The sequence below is a fragment of the Pipistrellus kuhlii genome, unplaced genomic scaffold (genome assembly GCF_014108245.1).
Source record: "Pipistrellus kuhlii isolate mPipKuh1 unplaced genomic scaffold, mPipKuh1.p scaffold_m20_p_1, whole genome shotgun sequence".
Classification (NCBI taxonomy): domain Eukaryota; kingdom Metazoa; phylum Chordata; class Mammalia; order Chiroptera; family Vespertilionidae; genus Pipistrellus; species Pipistrellus kuhlii.
In genome coordinates this window covers 31,563,061-31,581,068 of record NW_023425404.1, presented here as the reverse complement: position 1 = coordinate 31,581,068, position 18,008 = coordinate 31,563,061, and the positions used below count along the sequence as shown (strand labels likewise).

Here is an 18,008-nt window from a genome sequence, read left to right as displayed (position 1 = left end):
TTATAATACCTTGACAATAAAAACCGGGGAAATGCAAGTAGATTAATAGACCAGTAGGGGTAAAAGATACAGAGTGGCCTCGTCCTCCTGTCTCTGAAACGTTCGGTCATAGCAAATGTGCCCCCTCTTCCCCGGAAAGGTTCCATGTGTATTGTGACTTTTGACGGCCTCATGAAGAGCCTGTTCTTCATGCAGTCACATCTGCTACGAACCCTTTTCCTTTTTACCTTCTCCTGATTGAACTTGATAAAAAGGGTTGTAGGGCCTGGCTATATATTTTCTTCTATTTTGCCACAAGACAAATAGTGTGGAACTTAAACACTGCAGCTGCATTAAACCTGGAAGGACAGGGACATGCATAGAAGGCAGCTCTCTCCTGGGGCCTTAACATGACTGCTTTGGTCCTGCTGCCAGTTTGCACTACTGGAGAATTGGAATCCTGGACTTGTACTGGAGCAGCCCAGTGGCACAATGAGAGAGGAAATGATTGTTGTGCTGCTCTGGTCAAGAATAAGGAGCCACTCTCTGTCCTCTGACTCAGAAGAGGTTAGACCTGCAAGATGTCTTAGAAGCTCTTAGAGGACTGTCATGGACAAGTAAGACTGAGATTCCACGGATGTCAGGAAAGGGCACACAAAGCAAAGCCAGTCCCAGGAATGCCGAGTTCACTGGTTCAAGCACTGCCGCATGTTCCCAAGCCCACTAGGGCCCAGAGGCTCCCGGCTGACCAGCCTGCACTGAATCGTCTGTGTTCTCCTGCGTGGTAGTGTCTTACAGAGTAAATGTAAGACATTAAAAGCTGTCACTGCTGTCATTTCAGTACAGAATGGTTCAAATGCCTACTCCACCCATTAGCACCGCAATAGACCTCAGTGACTCCTCCTGAATGGCACACACTTGTTAGCCAGAAAAACTGTCTTTACAAAATAAAGCAAATCAATGACCTGCATTAGATGGGGGTGGAGTGGGAACAGTGGAGAACTGAGTGCCTCCCCTTCCTAAGTAATCTATACTAATAAAATGGTAGTATGCAAATTGGCCACGACACCCTCACAGTAACAACTGAACAGCAGGCTGTGTGGGGCGACCAAGCCAGCAGGGGGGTTAGCGAGGGATGATCAAATTACCATTAGGTTGCCTGGGGCAACCAGGTGGGGTGGGGGGGCAGTGCGGGTATTTGGGGGTAACCGGGCCCGCAGAGGAGACAGTGAGGAGCAAGTTAGGGGTGATCAGGCTGACAGGCAGAGATAGTCAGGGCTGGGGGGGGGGGGGGGGGCGGGGGGGGGCGGGAGGAGACAATTAGAGGCAATCAAGTGGGCAGGTAGGTGAGCAGTTAGGAGCCATTGGTCCCAAATTGTGAGAGGGATGTCTGACTGCTGGTTTCGGCCCAATACATAGGATCAAGCCGGAACTGGCAATTGGACATCCCCTGAGGGGTCTTGGATTGGAGAAGGTCCAGGCTGGGCTGAGAGGATCCACCCCACCTCCACCCCCTATGTAACAGTATAAACCAGGCCTGTAGTAACAGTATAAACACAATCACACAAAAGGAGTTGAGTTAACATTCACTTTCTCTTTCCTTCACTGCATCTTGTGATGTTTTTGTTATGTATACTTGAAGGAATTAATGATATCCAGCAAATAAAAAAATATAACTTTATATCTTAAAAGTCAGTGAACTCTGAATATACAAGAAATGAGTACAAGGTAATCAAGTGTAACAGGTATTCCATATCCTATATAATCCTATATAATAAAGGCTAATATGAAAATAGACCAAACCCCAGAACAACAACTGAACAACCGACCACTATTATGTGTGCTAACCACCAGGGGGCACGTGCAGAACATGGCAGGTGTCGGCAGCAGGTGGCAGAACATGGAACATGGCGGGTGTGGGCTGTGGCCTGATGGTGGAGCAGATGAGCAGGGGCTCCAGACCAAGGCATGGTGTCAGTCACTATCATTGGGGTGAGCCTCTGGCGGTTACTGAAAATTCTTTGCTCCCGCACTCCATGGTTCCACCCCGCACTCGCACCTGCTACCTGTGCCTGGTGCCCGGCACCGGTCCCAGTTGCTCGGTGCTGTCAGTAGGTGTGAGCAGCAGCTACTGGCCCCAGTCACCCCTGAGGGCTTCTCCACTTCCCCTGCTACTGATGGGTGATTGGGGCAGCTACCGCCGCTTGCACCCACTGACGGTGCCAGTCCCACTCACATCCCCTACTGGCACTGCACCATCAGCCCATGGGAGTGGTGGTGGGAATGGGGTTGCTGGCAGGGGACCAGGGGCCGTGGCAGGAGGGGCCACGCAAGGGCACAGAGGATGGGCTGAGACCCATCCCTATGCCCACCGCAGTCTCATGGCCCACAGTTCCTTTCAAGGTGCACAAATTTGTGCACTGCCCTCCCCCCCCCGTCCACACACACACACATCCAAATGAGTGCTGGCCCTTTCAAAGTAGTCACCTTACATAGCTATATGGTTTGTTCCTATAACAGTATTGTTCAAACTGGTTTTAGAGCTTTGAAAAGTAATCTCAGTACATTTGTGTCTATCCTTAGTAAGGAACAAAATATAATTTGAAAATGGAGCTGGGTGCACCCTATGTTCATTGCAGCACTATTTACAATAGCCAATATTTGGAAGCAGCCCAAGTGCCCATCAGTTGATGAGAGGATTAAAAAAAAAAAGGCTGTGGTACCTTTACACAATGGAATACTACTTGGCTATAAAACACACACACAAACACACACACACACAAAACAAAAAACAGACAACAGGGGGGTGAGGGCATAAATGGGAGGTAAGGGATAATGAGGGAATAAAGATACATATGTAATACCTTAATCAATAAAGTTTTTTTTAAATTTAAAAATAAAGAAGAAAAAGGAAATCTTCCTTTTTGCATGGATGAACCTGGAGAGTATTATATTAAATGAAATAATACATTCAGAAAAAGTACCATATGATTTCACTTATGTGTAGAATCTATTGTAACAAACAAAATAAACAAAATAGAAATAGACTCATAGGTAAAGAGAACAGACTGACAGCTGTCATAGGGCCTGAGGAGTTGGGGGGCTGGGTGGAAAAGGTGAAGAGAAAAAAAAAAAAGAAAAAAAAAACTCAGACACAGCCCAGCTGGCATGGCTCAGTCTCAGTGGTTGAGTGCCGACCTGTGAACCAGGAGGTCACAGTTCGATTCCTGGTCAGGGCACATGCTCAGGTTGCAGATTCAATCCCCCGTGTGGGGTGTGCAGGAGGCTGCCAATCAATAATTGTCTCTCATCAATGTTTTTATCTCTCTCCCTCTCCTTTCCTCTCTCTAAAATCAATAAAAACATTAAAACACACACACACACACACACACACACACTCACACATACACCTCAGACACAGATACTGATTACCAGGGGGAAAGGGAGTTGGGAAGAGGTAGAAAAGGGTAAAAGGTGGGTAAATGGTGATGGAAGGAGATTTGACTTGACTTGGGGTGGTGAACACAAAATACAATATACAAATGATGTCTTATAGAATTGTATACCTGAAACCTATATAAGACCAAAATTAAGTGACTGGTCTAGAAACACATAGCAGTAATTATAATGGACTTAAAATTATACCCCTCAGCTTTTTGATCATCCAATTTTGTTAGGTGCAATTCTAATAAAATGAGGTAAGTGTTCTCCTGTTATTTGAAAAGATTCTAAACTTGATTCTAAAAGGAGGAGCTTAAAAATGTTTAGCAGTGTCATGTCATTGTCTTTGAAATAAATGTATGAATTATCAAGATCTAAAAAACACCAGAAAGAACACTAGGTTAAGTTGCAGGTTTGGGGGTCAGCTCCTTGGCTTCTGGTAAACTGTGTGCAGACTTCTTCAATGGGACTCGGGGATTCTAATCTGTAAAATGGATTGATACTTTCTTAGATCCATTCCAGCTTCCAAATTCCCTGATGTAGCGATTCTACTTAGTAGTTACAAATACATATACAGGATTTTAGGCCTGAGAGTAGGCCACATTATGCAATATGTTGCCACTATTTTTTTTAAATAAGTTCTGATACCTTCGATAAATTTTATCTTGTTACTTTATATCAATCCTGTTACTACAAGTCCAGTCACTTTGTTTTTACAGGTGAGGATCTAAAGACTAAAATTAAGTGACTCGTCTAGAAACACAGAGCAGTTTATAAATCAAGCAAAATTGTGAAGGCTCTCAGGTTTCACTTTCACAGTGTTAGACTTAGGCCTATAGTCCCGACTTGAGTCTCAACTGGCCATTTTCCCACTAGAAGTATAATAGCTCTTCTAACTATGGGTAGAAATGGATGAAGAAACCTAGCAAATAAATTAAAATAATGGCCAAATTTTCTATTTCATATTTACTTTCCCATTTCCTACAACACTTCCTATTAGATGTTTCCCTTTTACTAGAAAAAAAGCCCATAGTTTCCTTCTATAGTTTTGTATCTCTGTTTAGAAGAAACTGTTACACACATATAAATATAAATAATGCCCATATAGCTGAGAATATTCCTAAGAGAAACCACGTAAGGATAATTTTATGCCATTTAAAATGCTCATTAAAATAAATACTTTGCTAACTTAATAAGATATTACTCTGCATCCAGTTTTTATTTACATGCTGATTATTTTTTAACTTTATTTTTGTTGTTGATGCTATGACAGATGTCCCCGTTTCCCCCCTTTGCCCGCCTCTACCTAGCCCCTGCTCCCCCTTCTACCTTGTCCCAGCCTCCCCCACCCCCATCCCCTCTGGCCATCATCACACTGTTGTCTGTGACTATGCGTTATGCATATATGTTGTTTGGCTAATCTGTAAACCTTCTTTCATCCAGGAAGGATAATGTTTTGTTGTTAAAATTTGAATATTTTATTGGGGATGTCACATTGTCCATTGAAAATGTTCATTCTAAATATAATTCAATGTAATTACAATAATAATTTAGTTCATGCATTTGCAGGTTTGAGCTTTTTATATTTGCTAGATGCAATTCTGAAATTTAACACTTGTCTGTCTTAAGGAGATCTGCCCTGCATGCAAATCTATAACTAGACAAATATTATTTCCTTTCCCAGCTTGCTCTTGGGAGGTTTCCATATCCTCAGGTAAGATTGTTCATTACTGCCGTTTGCCACTGTGACATTCATTCCTATGTATGAAGGTGCGGGGAGCAATTGTGAACATTGGAGCCACATACAAATAAATCTGTCCTGTTAAATTGAAAAGTGATATCTTAAAGGAGTCATTTAGAAGTCTCTATTGATTTTTGATTTTTTTTAAACTCCAGATTTTTTTTTCTTTGTTAAAGGTTGAAAGCTATCATCGTGCTCCTCCTTTGTGTGACATTGGTGATGTTTTCCCTTATCCTAACCCAGTACCACACGCTCATATTGAGGCTGGGGAGAGGCACAGCCTTTTCTTGAGCTTTCAGATTCATTAAAATCATTTGAATTAAAGGATTGAGATGAAAGGTAAAAATATCTAAAGGGGTCCTCATTTTTGTTAAGCAAATAGGTGGACCCCCAATGTTATGTGGGTATGATTTTGAACATATTTTTTTAAATTGTGTCCTTTCCTAGTCACATTTCTAAGAAAACAAACTATCCACTATATTACCATTGCTGGTGATAACCTTTAAATTTCTTTAAGATTTTTATTAAAGATGAGTGCTAGCACTTAAAATATAAAGCTATTTTGTGGTTTGAAAATGATTCCCCAGTGTATGTGGAGAAATAAGTGAAATGTCTAGAGGGATGACAAATGAATGGTTTGACTGTTTTCCTCTGGTTGCTGCTCCCTGTTTTTCTGGCATCTTGGTCTGTACAGGCCAAAGTGCCTGGAGGCATGTCTGATTTAAAGGTGGTGTTGGTCTCTGCTCTTTAAGCATCTATTAACTTGCTATTATTATGCAAATAAGTGTTGTATTACACATACTAATTTATGCATGGTTAGATTATGCAGATGCATCACAAACATGGTTATTGAATAATAGGATGGGATTCATTCTCTCTACCATCTTTTTAAGTGGTTTTAAGCAAATTCTCCTGGTACCCATGTAGACATTTAAAGACCCTTCACTTGCTGAAATGTCTGTTTTGTTTTATTCTTTTTCTTTTACAGTTAAAGCCATTAGAGAAGTGGAAAAGAAGCTGTTAGGTTCAAGAATGTCAGTCTCACTTTTCACATTTATAGGCTTCTTTGTTTAAACATAATCTTTTCCTTAAAGAGAAAGTCTGAAATGTCACGATTGTTGGCATGCGTGCTCGCATTTAGTTAGACTGTAGTGTACACAGCTAGCTGCTTAGCTCATCAAATTAAAACCACATTTTCAGGATTTATAGCTCATTAGAATATTTATCTCAGTAAGCTTCTTATTGTGTCACTAATTTTTAAACAATTCACTGTTTGGCCAATTTGTGGAATCCCCTAAGATGTTGTACTAAATCAAGACAAGAGGTCATATACACTATCTCAGACAAGTTGTAGTAGAAACCTTGTAAACAATCTAATAAATAGCCAAAGACTGAGAATGGAGCTCTACTCTTGAGATACCCAATGTCTTGGGTAATTAATCGGTGAGACCGGGTGGTAGGTCTGAGAAACGGGTTGTCATTGCATGTGACCAATGAAGCATTTGAAGGCTCTGGTCAGAGTTGGGAGGAGGCCGTATACCCTTGCAATACTGTTTTCCTGAATGTCTAAGTAAGTATATGTTTACTTGATCAGTCAAGTGGAAGTTGGAAAATTCTAATGTGCTGAACTCCTTAGTTAGCAATAACCTTTAGGCCACGGGGAGATGGGGAGAAGGAGCAGCAAGGGGACTGCTCTCTTTGAATCACAGTAGAATATTGTCACCAAATTGGGACTTTTGCTTCAAATAATAGAAGCAGCTTTGGTACCATCAGGCCCTATTTCCCAGATTTTTCAACAGAAGTTTGTGTGCCTTGTTGCTAGAATCAATGATGACTTTTGATAGAGTTGGTATTTATTTTACAGGCTTTATACTATAGACTGAAGATGGGGAAAGAGTACTTGATAAATTTCTTTTGTGCCCCCTCTCTTTTGCCCTCACAGCACTTGAAGAAAAGTGTTTATTTTAATAATGTCACAGAGACTGGATTATTCAATAGCACCTTCTCTTTAGCCCGTATCACCTCATTGGAACCCCCAGCCACTCTGACATAGCCTTCCCTCAGAAATGGGGCAAGCAGGACGGCTGGTTCCTCACCATGGAGCTGCAGGTGGTCTGGTGGTGCCGTTGGATCCCAAACGGAGCAGTCTCAGGATTAGAAGGGATCTTAGACATCATTGAATCAAACCTCTCTACAATCCCTGAAAAGCAAACATCTACACTGTGCTTGAACATACCCCCAGAGATAGGAAACTCACTTCTTTCCAAAGCAGCCATAGAGTCAAAGCAGCGTTCTATTTATCGAGCTGGGGACTGCCTCCCATTTGTCACCCCCTTCCTATCTGACTAAAGTCTGCAGATCAGATGAGATGGATATAAAGCCACTCAGAAAAGTCCAAAGGGCCACCCTGGGCTTGCTGTTGCGCTGTAGCACAAACAACTTCTAATCGTCAATCTGAAGGTTGCAAAAGGATGTGCTCAGCAACCTGCCAGCCACAACTGGCCCCCAGCATCCACTGAGCAGAGGTGAAAGTGGGGAGGAGAAGCTACTGCAGACTCTTCCTTCCCCCAGCCCAGCGTCAGTGCTGCTGACAGCGTCATTAGCAGTGCCTCTTCCTGCCGGTGACGGTGACACCGGTGGGCGACACTCTGCATACCCAGTGGGGATGCAGCCAAGGGAGGGGTGCTGGGAAGGTATCTAGGAGAGTCAGTGTGACCAACATAAAGGTTAAAGGACTGTATTTTTGTTGAAATAATTATTTTATATGAATTTCATTGTTTTGTGGGTTGGGTTTTTATTTGGTTTTTGAAAATACTACCCATTTTTGTTTCCTTTAAGCCTTTGGCATACAGTGCAGGATGCTATAGAAAAAAAGGGCAAAGAGCCACTAAAAATGCAGTCTTATTACTGTAGCTTATATTGGCAATGGTGATGCCTTAGATTCATCTAGCACCTTTCCTCATGGAGTCCAGACACTTTCTTTTTTTTCTTTTTTTTAATATATTTTATTGATTTTGTACAGAGGGGAAGGGAGAGAGATAGAGAGCTAGAAACATCGATGAGAGAGAGTCAACGATCAGCTGCCTCTTGCACACCCCCTACTGGGGATGTGCCCGCAACCAAAGTACATGCCCTTGACAGGAATCAAACCCGGGACCCTTCAGTCTCCAAGACGACACTGTATCCATTGAGCCAAACCAGTCTCGGCAAGACAATTTCTGATATCTGACTGGCTGCGTATCCACCCTGCAGGGACAGTTACTCCCTGACTCCAGAAGAGCAGACAGGCTCAGAGAGGCAGCACCCATCGCCTCAGTGATGAATGGGTACAGTTGGGTCTAGGATTTGCAGGTAACAGACCAAATGACTGGCTCTGTACTCTGAACTTGGTTGGTTAGTAGTACCACTGCTCTTCGCCCTCAGCACCACCACGCCTTTCACTTCTCTTGTTTTGTCTTCTCTGCCCTAGAGAGGCCTCTTGTGTAGATGGCAAGTGCTGAGCATGGGAGGGTGTGCCATGGCAGGCGATGACAAGACCGTTCCCTAGAGCCCTTAGGCTTTCTTACCATGTGTTTAGCAGAGTGACAGCAGGATCAGAGGGCCCCGGAGCTCCAACTGACCCCAGTACCATTCAGTTCTGGGTGCCTGGGAAGCTTATTCTGCAATAGGACAATGAAAAATTGTGTTTAAAGCATCTTGCACACAGAGAGTATCTCAATTTCTTGAACAATTTAGCTTTAATAGTAATCTGGTAAGATGTGCAGGTCTGGACAAGGACTGGAGCTGTGTATAGTTAATCATGTAGATCCAAATTCGGTTGGCTTAAAAAACATGATGGTGGGCAATGGTTTGTTTAATGACACCATAATTTAGGAGAAATAAAAAAGATTGCATGCTAAAAATCATCATCCCTTATTCAAACTTTACAGTAGTTTTCTGCATAAGGATGATAGTAAATCCATTAAGGAGACTTCTCAGGGGATGTGCCAGCTCTGGCATTTGGAAATTTGGTAAGCAAGATGCCACAGGAAAGTAAGACAACACAGATACAAATGTATTTAAAGTACTTTTGCATGTATAAAAATGTTGTTCTTCTTTTGGCGATATTTCCTGATCTTGGTTAATAAATTACATCAAAATGACCTGAAGTTAAAAAAAAGGGAAAAAAAAAATCTGAGCAAATAGTGCCCCTGGTATTGTAAAGCTTTGAATGTTTTCACACCCCATTAATTTATTACTTCTCTTTCTTCATCTTTAAATTTTTTTTTTTCAAAAATTCCGACTCCCCGCTGCTGCAGTGATTTTCATCTTGTTGTTAATTTTCCCTGCTCCATATGGAGCTCCAGACATTTCACCTGGAGGCTGTACTAGATTTTGCTGTAGTGATCATACTTCCGGAGGCCAAACTGTCATTTAGGGTTCCTGGTGCATCTGTCTGCGCCAGGCTTTTCACTGGCATGGGAGAGTGTGAATAACAAATTGGATGCACCTGAGATTCAGATGATTAGTGTGTTTTGTGAATCTCCACGACTTGTAAGCAGATAGCTCGGGAGGGGGAGGGGAGTGTGGGGGGAATGGGAGGGCTAAGCAGCGACTGTGGGTGAATCTGTATTCACACCTTACATTTGGGGCTTTGCAAAGGAAGTGCAAACATCCTAGGCAGTCTGGGTGCAGAGAGAGTAACAAATATTTCATCCTGCCTTGTCATTGATTAGAAAAGAGCCTTTAATTTCATTTCACCCCATGTTGTGATTAATTTGCATTCTTTGTCAGAAGTTAATGGAGTTTTTTATGGTTCACAATGAAATCCTTGAAGACATCAGACTTGATCTGATGTTTATACAACCGCCAGCGGAATTTTTTCGTTTGATTGATGGCAAGCTTGATGTTATTCCAAACGGCTTTTTAAGCTGTTTTTAAGAATTATTTGAATAAAATGCAAGCAAGATATTGTTGTAAGACCAAGATTATCTGTTAAAAATCTGTTTCAAATAAAGAAGATGATAAGTAGTAAAAGGAATCAAAAACATAAGAGAGTGAATAATGAAGTTATCTGTTAAAAATACATTAGAATGGCATTCAAATAAATTGTTGCAATATATAGAGGTCACTTTTGTTGCAAATACCACCATCTGGGCAAGTAGAATAATTAAGACTAAGGTAAAAGGTGAGTCTACATCTTTAGGATTAAAAACCTTTACTACCAATTGGCTAATTCTCATTTATTCTGCCAGCTTTTGCCACCAAGGTACAAAATAGAGATCTGCTGTTCTTTAACTCAAGGAGACAGGGTCTGTCAGGCCTGTTAGCTGAACAAAATGATGACATATTGCTCGTCTCAATAAAGAGGCATTCTTAAATCCCAATACAAGTTAAACGTAAGTGGGTAATATAGGATTTTAAGTGAACGACTGGCCTTTTTCACAAGATAGTTTAGAAATGAAAATATCCCGTGGTTAAAAGCAAAATACCCCCGTTGTTCATGAGTAAGAGAAATGTGTCCGCCCTTTATACACTATGTATCAAAATTCGAGGGCGTTTGCTCAGAACCCCCTGCTACTAACCAAGGAAGTATGTATTGCAAATGCTTTTTGATTACTGATAGCATTTGTTTGATCTCGGGGCTTTTCCTTGCTTCAGCAGATTCTTGCTTTGCTGTGATTGCTGCTAGTGAGACTTACTCATAGGTCAACAAGCTACTTATCTGAGCACTTTCATTTAAAACAGATTAATTTATTTGCTGTATCTGAAAGTTTGCTAAATAATTGGGTGGTTTTAATTGAAGTTACTGCCTTCTGATCCTTGTATTAACATGATCTAAGGTCCTTTTTATTATATGCAATCCATATTATTGACCAGATTTGCCCTGTTTTCATTTAAATGTAAGCAGCTTGTCAAAGAGAAAATATTTTGTTTAACTTGGCTTGGAAACCTGCTATTTTAATGTTTTTTCTTTCAATTGACACACTGTCTTTCAAGCATTCATTTATTTTGTAGAAATAAATTGTGCTGTGGGTAGAGTATTTTTCTCTCATAATAGAGTAGAAAGCATATGTTATGAAAACTATTTTAAAATATTAAACACTTCACAAAAGCTAATGTTAAAATACTAGAATTTTTACTCCAAATTCTATCCATCTTTTAAAAGCCTTGGACTATATTGTTACTAATCCTAATTTTGATAATTTAACATTGTTTTATAGTTAATGTTAAATTTAGACCATAGATAACACTATCTTATTTATCTATTAATGCAAATTATTAAGTATCCAGTTTTAAGTGTGAGGTCTTCAATAAAAAAATAAAATAAAATAAAATATAAACAGTATTGGATAGGTAATACCCCAAACTTCACATGCTCATCTCTATTTGATGATATGCAAAAAGAATGATATGCAATTTTTTTTTCTAAACAGATTTCTAGCCTACATGTTTTAATTCATTATTTATGTTTGTCCTCACTGTTTAGGATATAAACACTTCATTTTTAAAAATATATATATTTTATTGATTTTTGAACAGAGAGGAAGAGAGAGAGATAGAGAGTTAGAAACATCTATGAGAGTCATCTATCAGCTGCCTCTTGCACACCCCCTACTGGGGATATGCCCGCAACCAAGGTACATGCCCTTAACCAGAAACGAACCCGGGACCTTTAAGTCCCCAAGCCGACGCTCTATCCATTGAGCCAAACCGGTTTTGGCAACACTTTAAATATACTGATATTTTACACCATAAAGTCAGCGTTTATGTTCCATAATATGCAGAGGTGAAATTTAAGTGATATGAAGATGTTTACATATACACATTTGCTTCTTCCCAGGAACCTTTTAATTGTCATGTCAAATGCTCCCAGTATTTATCTCATACTCATCAACAGGTCAAATCATTTTATTTGCTTAGTCTATGCCAAATATAAGAGGTAGGTTCCTAGTATATCTTTAAGATAAAGAGAAATGGAAGATAAATCATCCCCAAAATGTGGGTAACTTAGAAATGTGAAAATTTCCATGAAAGATAAGTTACTTATTAATACCCCAGTTGAGCTATAGTAGTTAGCCAACTACTATAGGTTAGTGATTCCTATCTTTTTTCTTTCTTTTTTTTCTTTTCTAATATATTTTTATTGATTTTCTTAGAAAAAGAGGAAGGGAGAAGGAGAGGGAGATGGAAACATCAATCAGCTGCTTCCTGCACGCACCATACTGAGGATCGAGCCTGAAATCCAGGCATGTGCCCTGACAGGAAATTCAACTGTGAGCTCCTGGTGCATGAGTCAGTGCTCAGTCCACTGAGCCCCGTTGGCTGGGCTGTCTTTCTTTTGTAAGCAATTACCTCGGGGTCTGATTTTATTGCACCTTCTTCTAAACGATCATATGATGTACATCTCAGTTTAATTCAACATATATTTGTCATTGAGCATCTACTCTACCTGACACGGTGCTACACAATGAACATACAGAAATGAAACAGATGTGGTCCCAACTCTCAAAGAGTCTAATCCAGTGGCGGGTGGGGTGGTGGTGATAAGGCACCATAGACAAAGAGTTGATGTGAAAGGAACCTATAAGAGGTGGTATGCTCTGGACTCTAGAGGAACAGGTCAGCTCACTTCAAGAAGCCATGAGAATTTCACAGGGGGTGATGCTTGAGCTGGAGCTCTAAGACTGGGAAGATGGGCAGGCACTTTCCAGGCATTTTAATCAAAAGAAGAATCACCTGGTAGAAGATAAACATCTAAAGCAGCATGTTGTATTTGGAGTCTTTCTAATACTTCAACTCAGTAGGTACTGCTACTATCATTACCTTCATTTCCCTAACAGTTTTGGAATTTCTATAGGTAACTTGTATAGCAACGCTGAGAAGGAAGTCAGAAAGGGGAGGGGAAAACAGTAAAGGAGAGAGTTGGTATGTCAGGATGTAAATGACAAATGTATCAGAGACCAGATGATGAAATTGGGTTTGAGAATGTCATGAATCCCTCTAAGATGACTGGGAGCCAGTCTGAGGTTGGAAATCATTGCATTTTGAGATCTCTGCCCCTAAGGTCAGTTAGCACATAAGGGCTTGCCAGCCATCCTTTATGATTTGACTAGGCACATTACAGCATATTCTCCACACTTGCTAGGGGCAGGGGAGGGATAGTCTTGTCATGATCACATATGCTAACACCTATGAGAGCACTTTGAAAAATATAAGGTGGTATAACAAGAGCAAGGTAATATTAGTATTATTTATATTAACAGAAAGTACTTTAGGGATTTACCTATGTAACTCTGAAAATATATGACCATGTCTCACACCAGGTAGGACTAAAATGAATTACTTTTCTGATCCCATAGAGCCTTCCTTTACAGCCTTTCTTTTTTGAGTTACAATTTATCATTCATAACCACAATCATAGCATAGAATTACATACAAAGTCCAGTCATTTTCAGTTCAGTAACTGGGAACCATGATTCTCTTATAATTTTTAAATAATCAGTTTAGCCCAGAAATAGAATTGAAGTTTGAAGTATAATAATACACTCGGTACCCAGGTTGGCTTTCAGGTTGTGGCATTGTCATCTTATCTTTCTCTTAGCTCTGTGGTCTGGGAGACCTCCCATTTTTTCCCCTTTGGTTTTTTGTGGATTTTGTTGTTGTTGTTGTTGTTTGTTTGTTTTGATATAGTCTGCTACTTCATGGAATCATAGAATTTTAGGATATGAAGAGATCTTAACAGTGATCTAGTCCAACTCCTTTATTTATAGAGGAAGAAATGGGGTCCATCACCATTAAATTGCTCACTCATGATTACCAGATAGTCAGCAACAGGGTCAAACTGTCCTCCTACTCAAGAGGGATGGTGGGGGACAAAGTGAGATAAGGCACCCAGAGGCTTTGCACTCCAATGGCCATCCTTATTTTATCCACCCATCCACTCAAGTACTGCCTCCAACTGGTGTGTCTGCAGAGATGTAAATTGCTATCCCAGGATGCTCCATGCCTGCCAGGTAATTGCTGATGGATATGGATCCCTGGGGGGAAAGTGGTCTTTAATAGCGGGTAGCAGCAGCAGCAACAGACAAAGACATCAACTTTTATTGTACTCCAGTGTTTTACTTATCACCATTCAGTATAGAAAACTTGGGTAGATTTGAGGCTAGGAGCTCATTGGCATCCAAGTTAAAAAGGGGACAGACCTGGCCAAGCTTTGTTTGAGCACAGATTACTTTTGAGATGCTTAACCGTTCTGGATTAATGCCTGGGGGGTTTGGGAATTCTTCCTCAACTAAAATGTTAATGATGCTAAGAACCCAACCCTCTTTAGTGCCAATAAAACAGACGAGCTAAGTTCATTGAAAAATCAATGAGTTGCCTAAAAGGAGCAAAGAGCTGATTCGATTTAGGACTAGAGATTGCCCAGGACACACCAGGTGGAAAGAGGGTTCCAGGAACCGTTAGAAGCTAGGAAAGGAGGCAGTTGTCTGTTTATGCACAGAACCAAGGTGTCATCACCAAGGGATTATGGGAAGCTGAGGCATCCAGTTAGAACCAAGAGTGGACTCTGTTGTGCTGTATACACTGTCAGGGTCTGTAGATGGTCACTGCCATCAAGAGAAGGAAAGCAAGGCTGAGGAATAAAAGTCTTTTGAGGAAAGGAACTCTGAGGAGAAAAGAAAGATTACAGGGGGTAATAGAGGGGGTGATGAGGTTTGTTTTGTTTTCTGTTCAGATACAGGTTGCAGAGAGCACCATTCTGGGCGTAAGGAGACCTTGACTGGTTTGGTAAAATACAGTAAAACAAGAGAAAGTTCCAGCCAAAGGCCTCAGTCCAGCCCCTGCTCTTTGGACAGGCCAGTACTTCCTTGGTAGCCAGGCAGCTGGAAACACTCAATGGTTCAAGGCAGAGGGAACCAGGGGGCAGCAGGTGATATGCAATAAGTCATAAATTATTGTCTTTATATGGATTCTACCCAATCAAACACACAGCTAACACAAGTTCTGGTTTTTCTTGTTAGTTGTGTGACTTTATTTCTTTTCAGAGTTCAGTTTCCTCATCTGGAAATTGATGGCAGTGTCCTAGGTCAGTGACCTGCAGAGTGATGGGAAGACAGGACACAGAGTAGGTGGGAATCCACTCTCCCACACAAAAGCACATGCATGCACACACAGACACAAGAGCGTTCTGCTTTTATCTGTTAGCTTTTAGAATATAAGTAATATCTTGGAGGAACTTGCAGGTGTTTCTCTCTTTCCAACACGGAAAGAGAGAGCGAGTCCAGTTCCTGAGTAGGGGAGGCTGGAGATTGAGAAATAAAAGAAGGGAAGGGAAGGGAAGGGAAGGGAAGGGAAGGGAAGGGAAGGGAAGGGAAGGGAAGGCAAGGCAAGGCAAGGGAAGGCAAGGGAAGGCAAGGGAAGGCAAGGGAAGGCAGGGCAGGGCAGGGCAGGGCAGGGCAAGGCAAGGCAAGGCAAGGCAAGGCAAGGCAAGGCAAGGCAAGGGGGGAAAGAAAAAGACGAGACACAAAATAGAAGGCAAAAGCTGGGAACCAGGTAGGACCACTGCCCTCTTCTGCTGGAGAGACAATGACCCAGAGCCAATCCATCGAGTTTATTTTATATCCCAAATACCAGGAAGTTTCACCAAAAGGTTAAGACAAAAGGAGATTATTTGCATTCTTAAATAGGCCCGAACATTCCTGGTGCTTGACTGGATTTACATATCAAAGCCTCACTACCCAACACCTGGGCAAAGGTAAGAGTCTGATAACGCATCTGCCTTTTTGGTAAATGTGTATCCAAGACACTGCTTTGCCTGTTGTCCAGGGTTTCGCTGACAGTAATTAAAGAAATGCCCATGTGCCTTCCAGGCACTGTTTACAGGAACTAAGAGTTATTTGGTAAACAGAGTCTGAAAAGTGCAAAACTGGATGCTTCTTTCATAACTTGTATGAGCAGTTTTTTCTCTTTTCTACACCTTCAGCAGTCTTTCTCATCACCATCTCCCCAGAACTCTCTGGAGATTATTGAAACCTGATTTATCTATATCAAGATGAGAGAGGTACAAACTAAAACCTTTGAGTGGCATTCAGACGAGAGTATAAGATCTGTGCTTATGTCTTAGTTCTTCCACTAAGTTTCAGGAACTTTATTTATTTGGTCCAGCCGTTGTATCTTATCCATCTTCTAGGTCCTAGAGTCTATTACAGTGCCTGGCATAGAGTGAGTATTTGATAAACATGTATGCATCAGCAAATTAATGATTTAGTGTAACTTTACCATTCACATGTTAGCATAGCATATTTTAGAATCAGGAGGAACTAAGAATCAACATGTATTCTTAGACTTTAAATTAGTAATTTTGTCCCTTTTTCTTCCAATATTCATCCTGCCAGCATTAGTACCTGGAGGATAAAATCTTCTAAGGAGACGTGATAGTTGCCTTTAGATTTTTGAGGGTTCTCATATAAGTAAAGACATGGATTTATACTATCAGGAAGGTAGACTGAACAATAGGTAGGATGGACAGTCAGAAGACATAAGCTCATCGCTTTGACTTATTTAGACAGAAGCCTGGTCATCAGGAGTATTAGTGAAAAGAGACTCAAGAATCAAACAGGGGTGGGAAGCCAGGCAGAATGTATGATTCTGCATCAGTGTTGCCCAAACAAAAGGCTGAGGCAGTTCTGTCTGTTGCAGGTGAGAGGCAGCAGGTGGAAACTTTACCAGACTTGTCTAGATCCTATAACTGGTTTAATTATTCACTCATTTGATTCTCAGTTACTCTGTCAGTATGAAGCACATCTACACTAATAAACTAATAAGATGCAAATTGACTGTACCTTTGCGACACCCACCAGCCAGTCAGAAGTGAGTATGCAAATTAACCAAACAAAGATGGTGGGTTAATTTGCATATACAGGTACTGAGCAGCCAGGGGCAGTGTGGGAAGGTGGAAGGGTGGAAAGGTGGCTCCGGGCCAGAGCAGAAAGGGCAGTGCCAGCAGCCAGGGTAAGGAAGGCCCGTTCTTGATGAATTTTTGTGCATTGGGCCTCTAGTAAGAAATAAAAAGAGTAAACGAAAGAAGTAATTCTTTTTCAGTCCAAGATTTATGTACTTCTTTGTTTCTCTCAGTAAAGCCAACTATGTGATATGGCTATCAAAAAGGTGAATGCCCTTATATATTCCATAACTTTCTACCAAATAGCATATAGTGTCCAGAACAAGCTGATCTAGGCCAGTCAGTCCGAGGTGTGCTCTGGTGTGGATATAATACTTTATGGCATCACATGCAGAGGAAGGTGAATGAATGGTGGAAAATGTGAAATCATGCCTGGTGCTTCCAGGCAGCTGGTCCAGGGAGTAATAAACCCAAATTGGAGTTGCCTTAACTACAGCAGAATGTATTGAATCACGTGATCAAAAAGCTGTGTATAGCTAGCGTCAGGTAGAACTTGATCCAACAAGTCACCTTAGCTCTATTCTTAGTAGGCTTTTACCTTCACAGACCAAGAATGGCTGTTGGGATTCCAGGGCAACTGGCTCCCCAGTTTAGTAGGGAAGAGCTTGTCTCTTTTCCCCACATGCAACCAGAGGTCTTAGGCTTCAGTTTGATTGGGCCCATTGAACTCTCTGCCTCTGGGGGATTGTGATGGCGCTGACTAGTTAAGCCTGAACCACCTGCCTCCCCTGGAAGGCGGTCGGTAAAGTCATCATCTCATAAAGCACATAGGGGCTACTTGGGGCAGGGGAATGTTGTTAGTGTCGTTGCTAATAGAAGGGGGAGAATAGAAGGTAATCAAACATAGCAATGACTATAAGAAGCAAATAGGATGTTCATTCCAAGAAAGAAAACATTGTTGAG

At 41.3% G+C, this 18,008-nt stretch overlaps 1 protein-coding gene across 12 annotated transcripts in view; it reads left to right on the top strand.

Annotated features, from left to right (window-relative positions):
* The window catches only part of MAP2K5 (mitogen-activated protein kinase kinase 5), a 242,176-nt gene that overhangs the window by 153,425 nt on the left and 70,743 nt on the right, over positions 1 to 18,008 (top strand). For 6 of the 12 annotated variants that reach the window (XM_045581233.1, XM_036437880.2, XM_045581227.1 and 3 more), the window contains exon 17: positions 5,105 to 5,134. The exons of 5 other annotated variants lie outside the window; for them this stretch is intronic. In XM_045581233.1, the coding sequence (XP_045437189.1) occupies positions 5,105 to 5,134 (30 nt within the window). Of the gene's footprint in view, positions 1 to 5,104; positions 5,135 to 6,149; positions 6,196 to 18,008 lie in introns of all 12 variants that reach the window. One more of the 12 variants, XR_004987983.2, reaches the window with a different exon arrangement.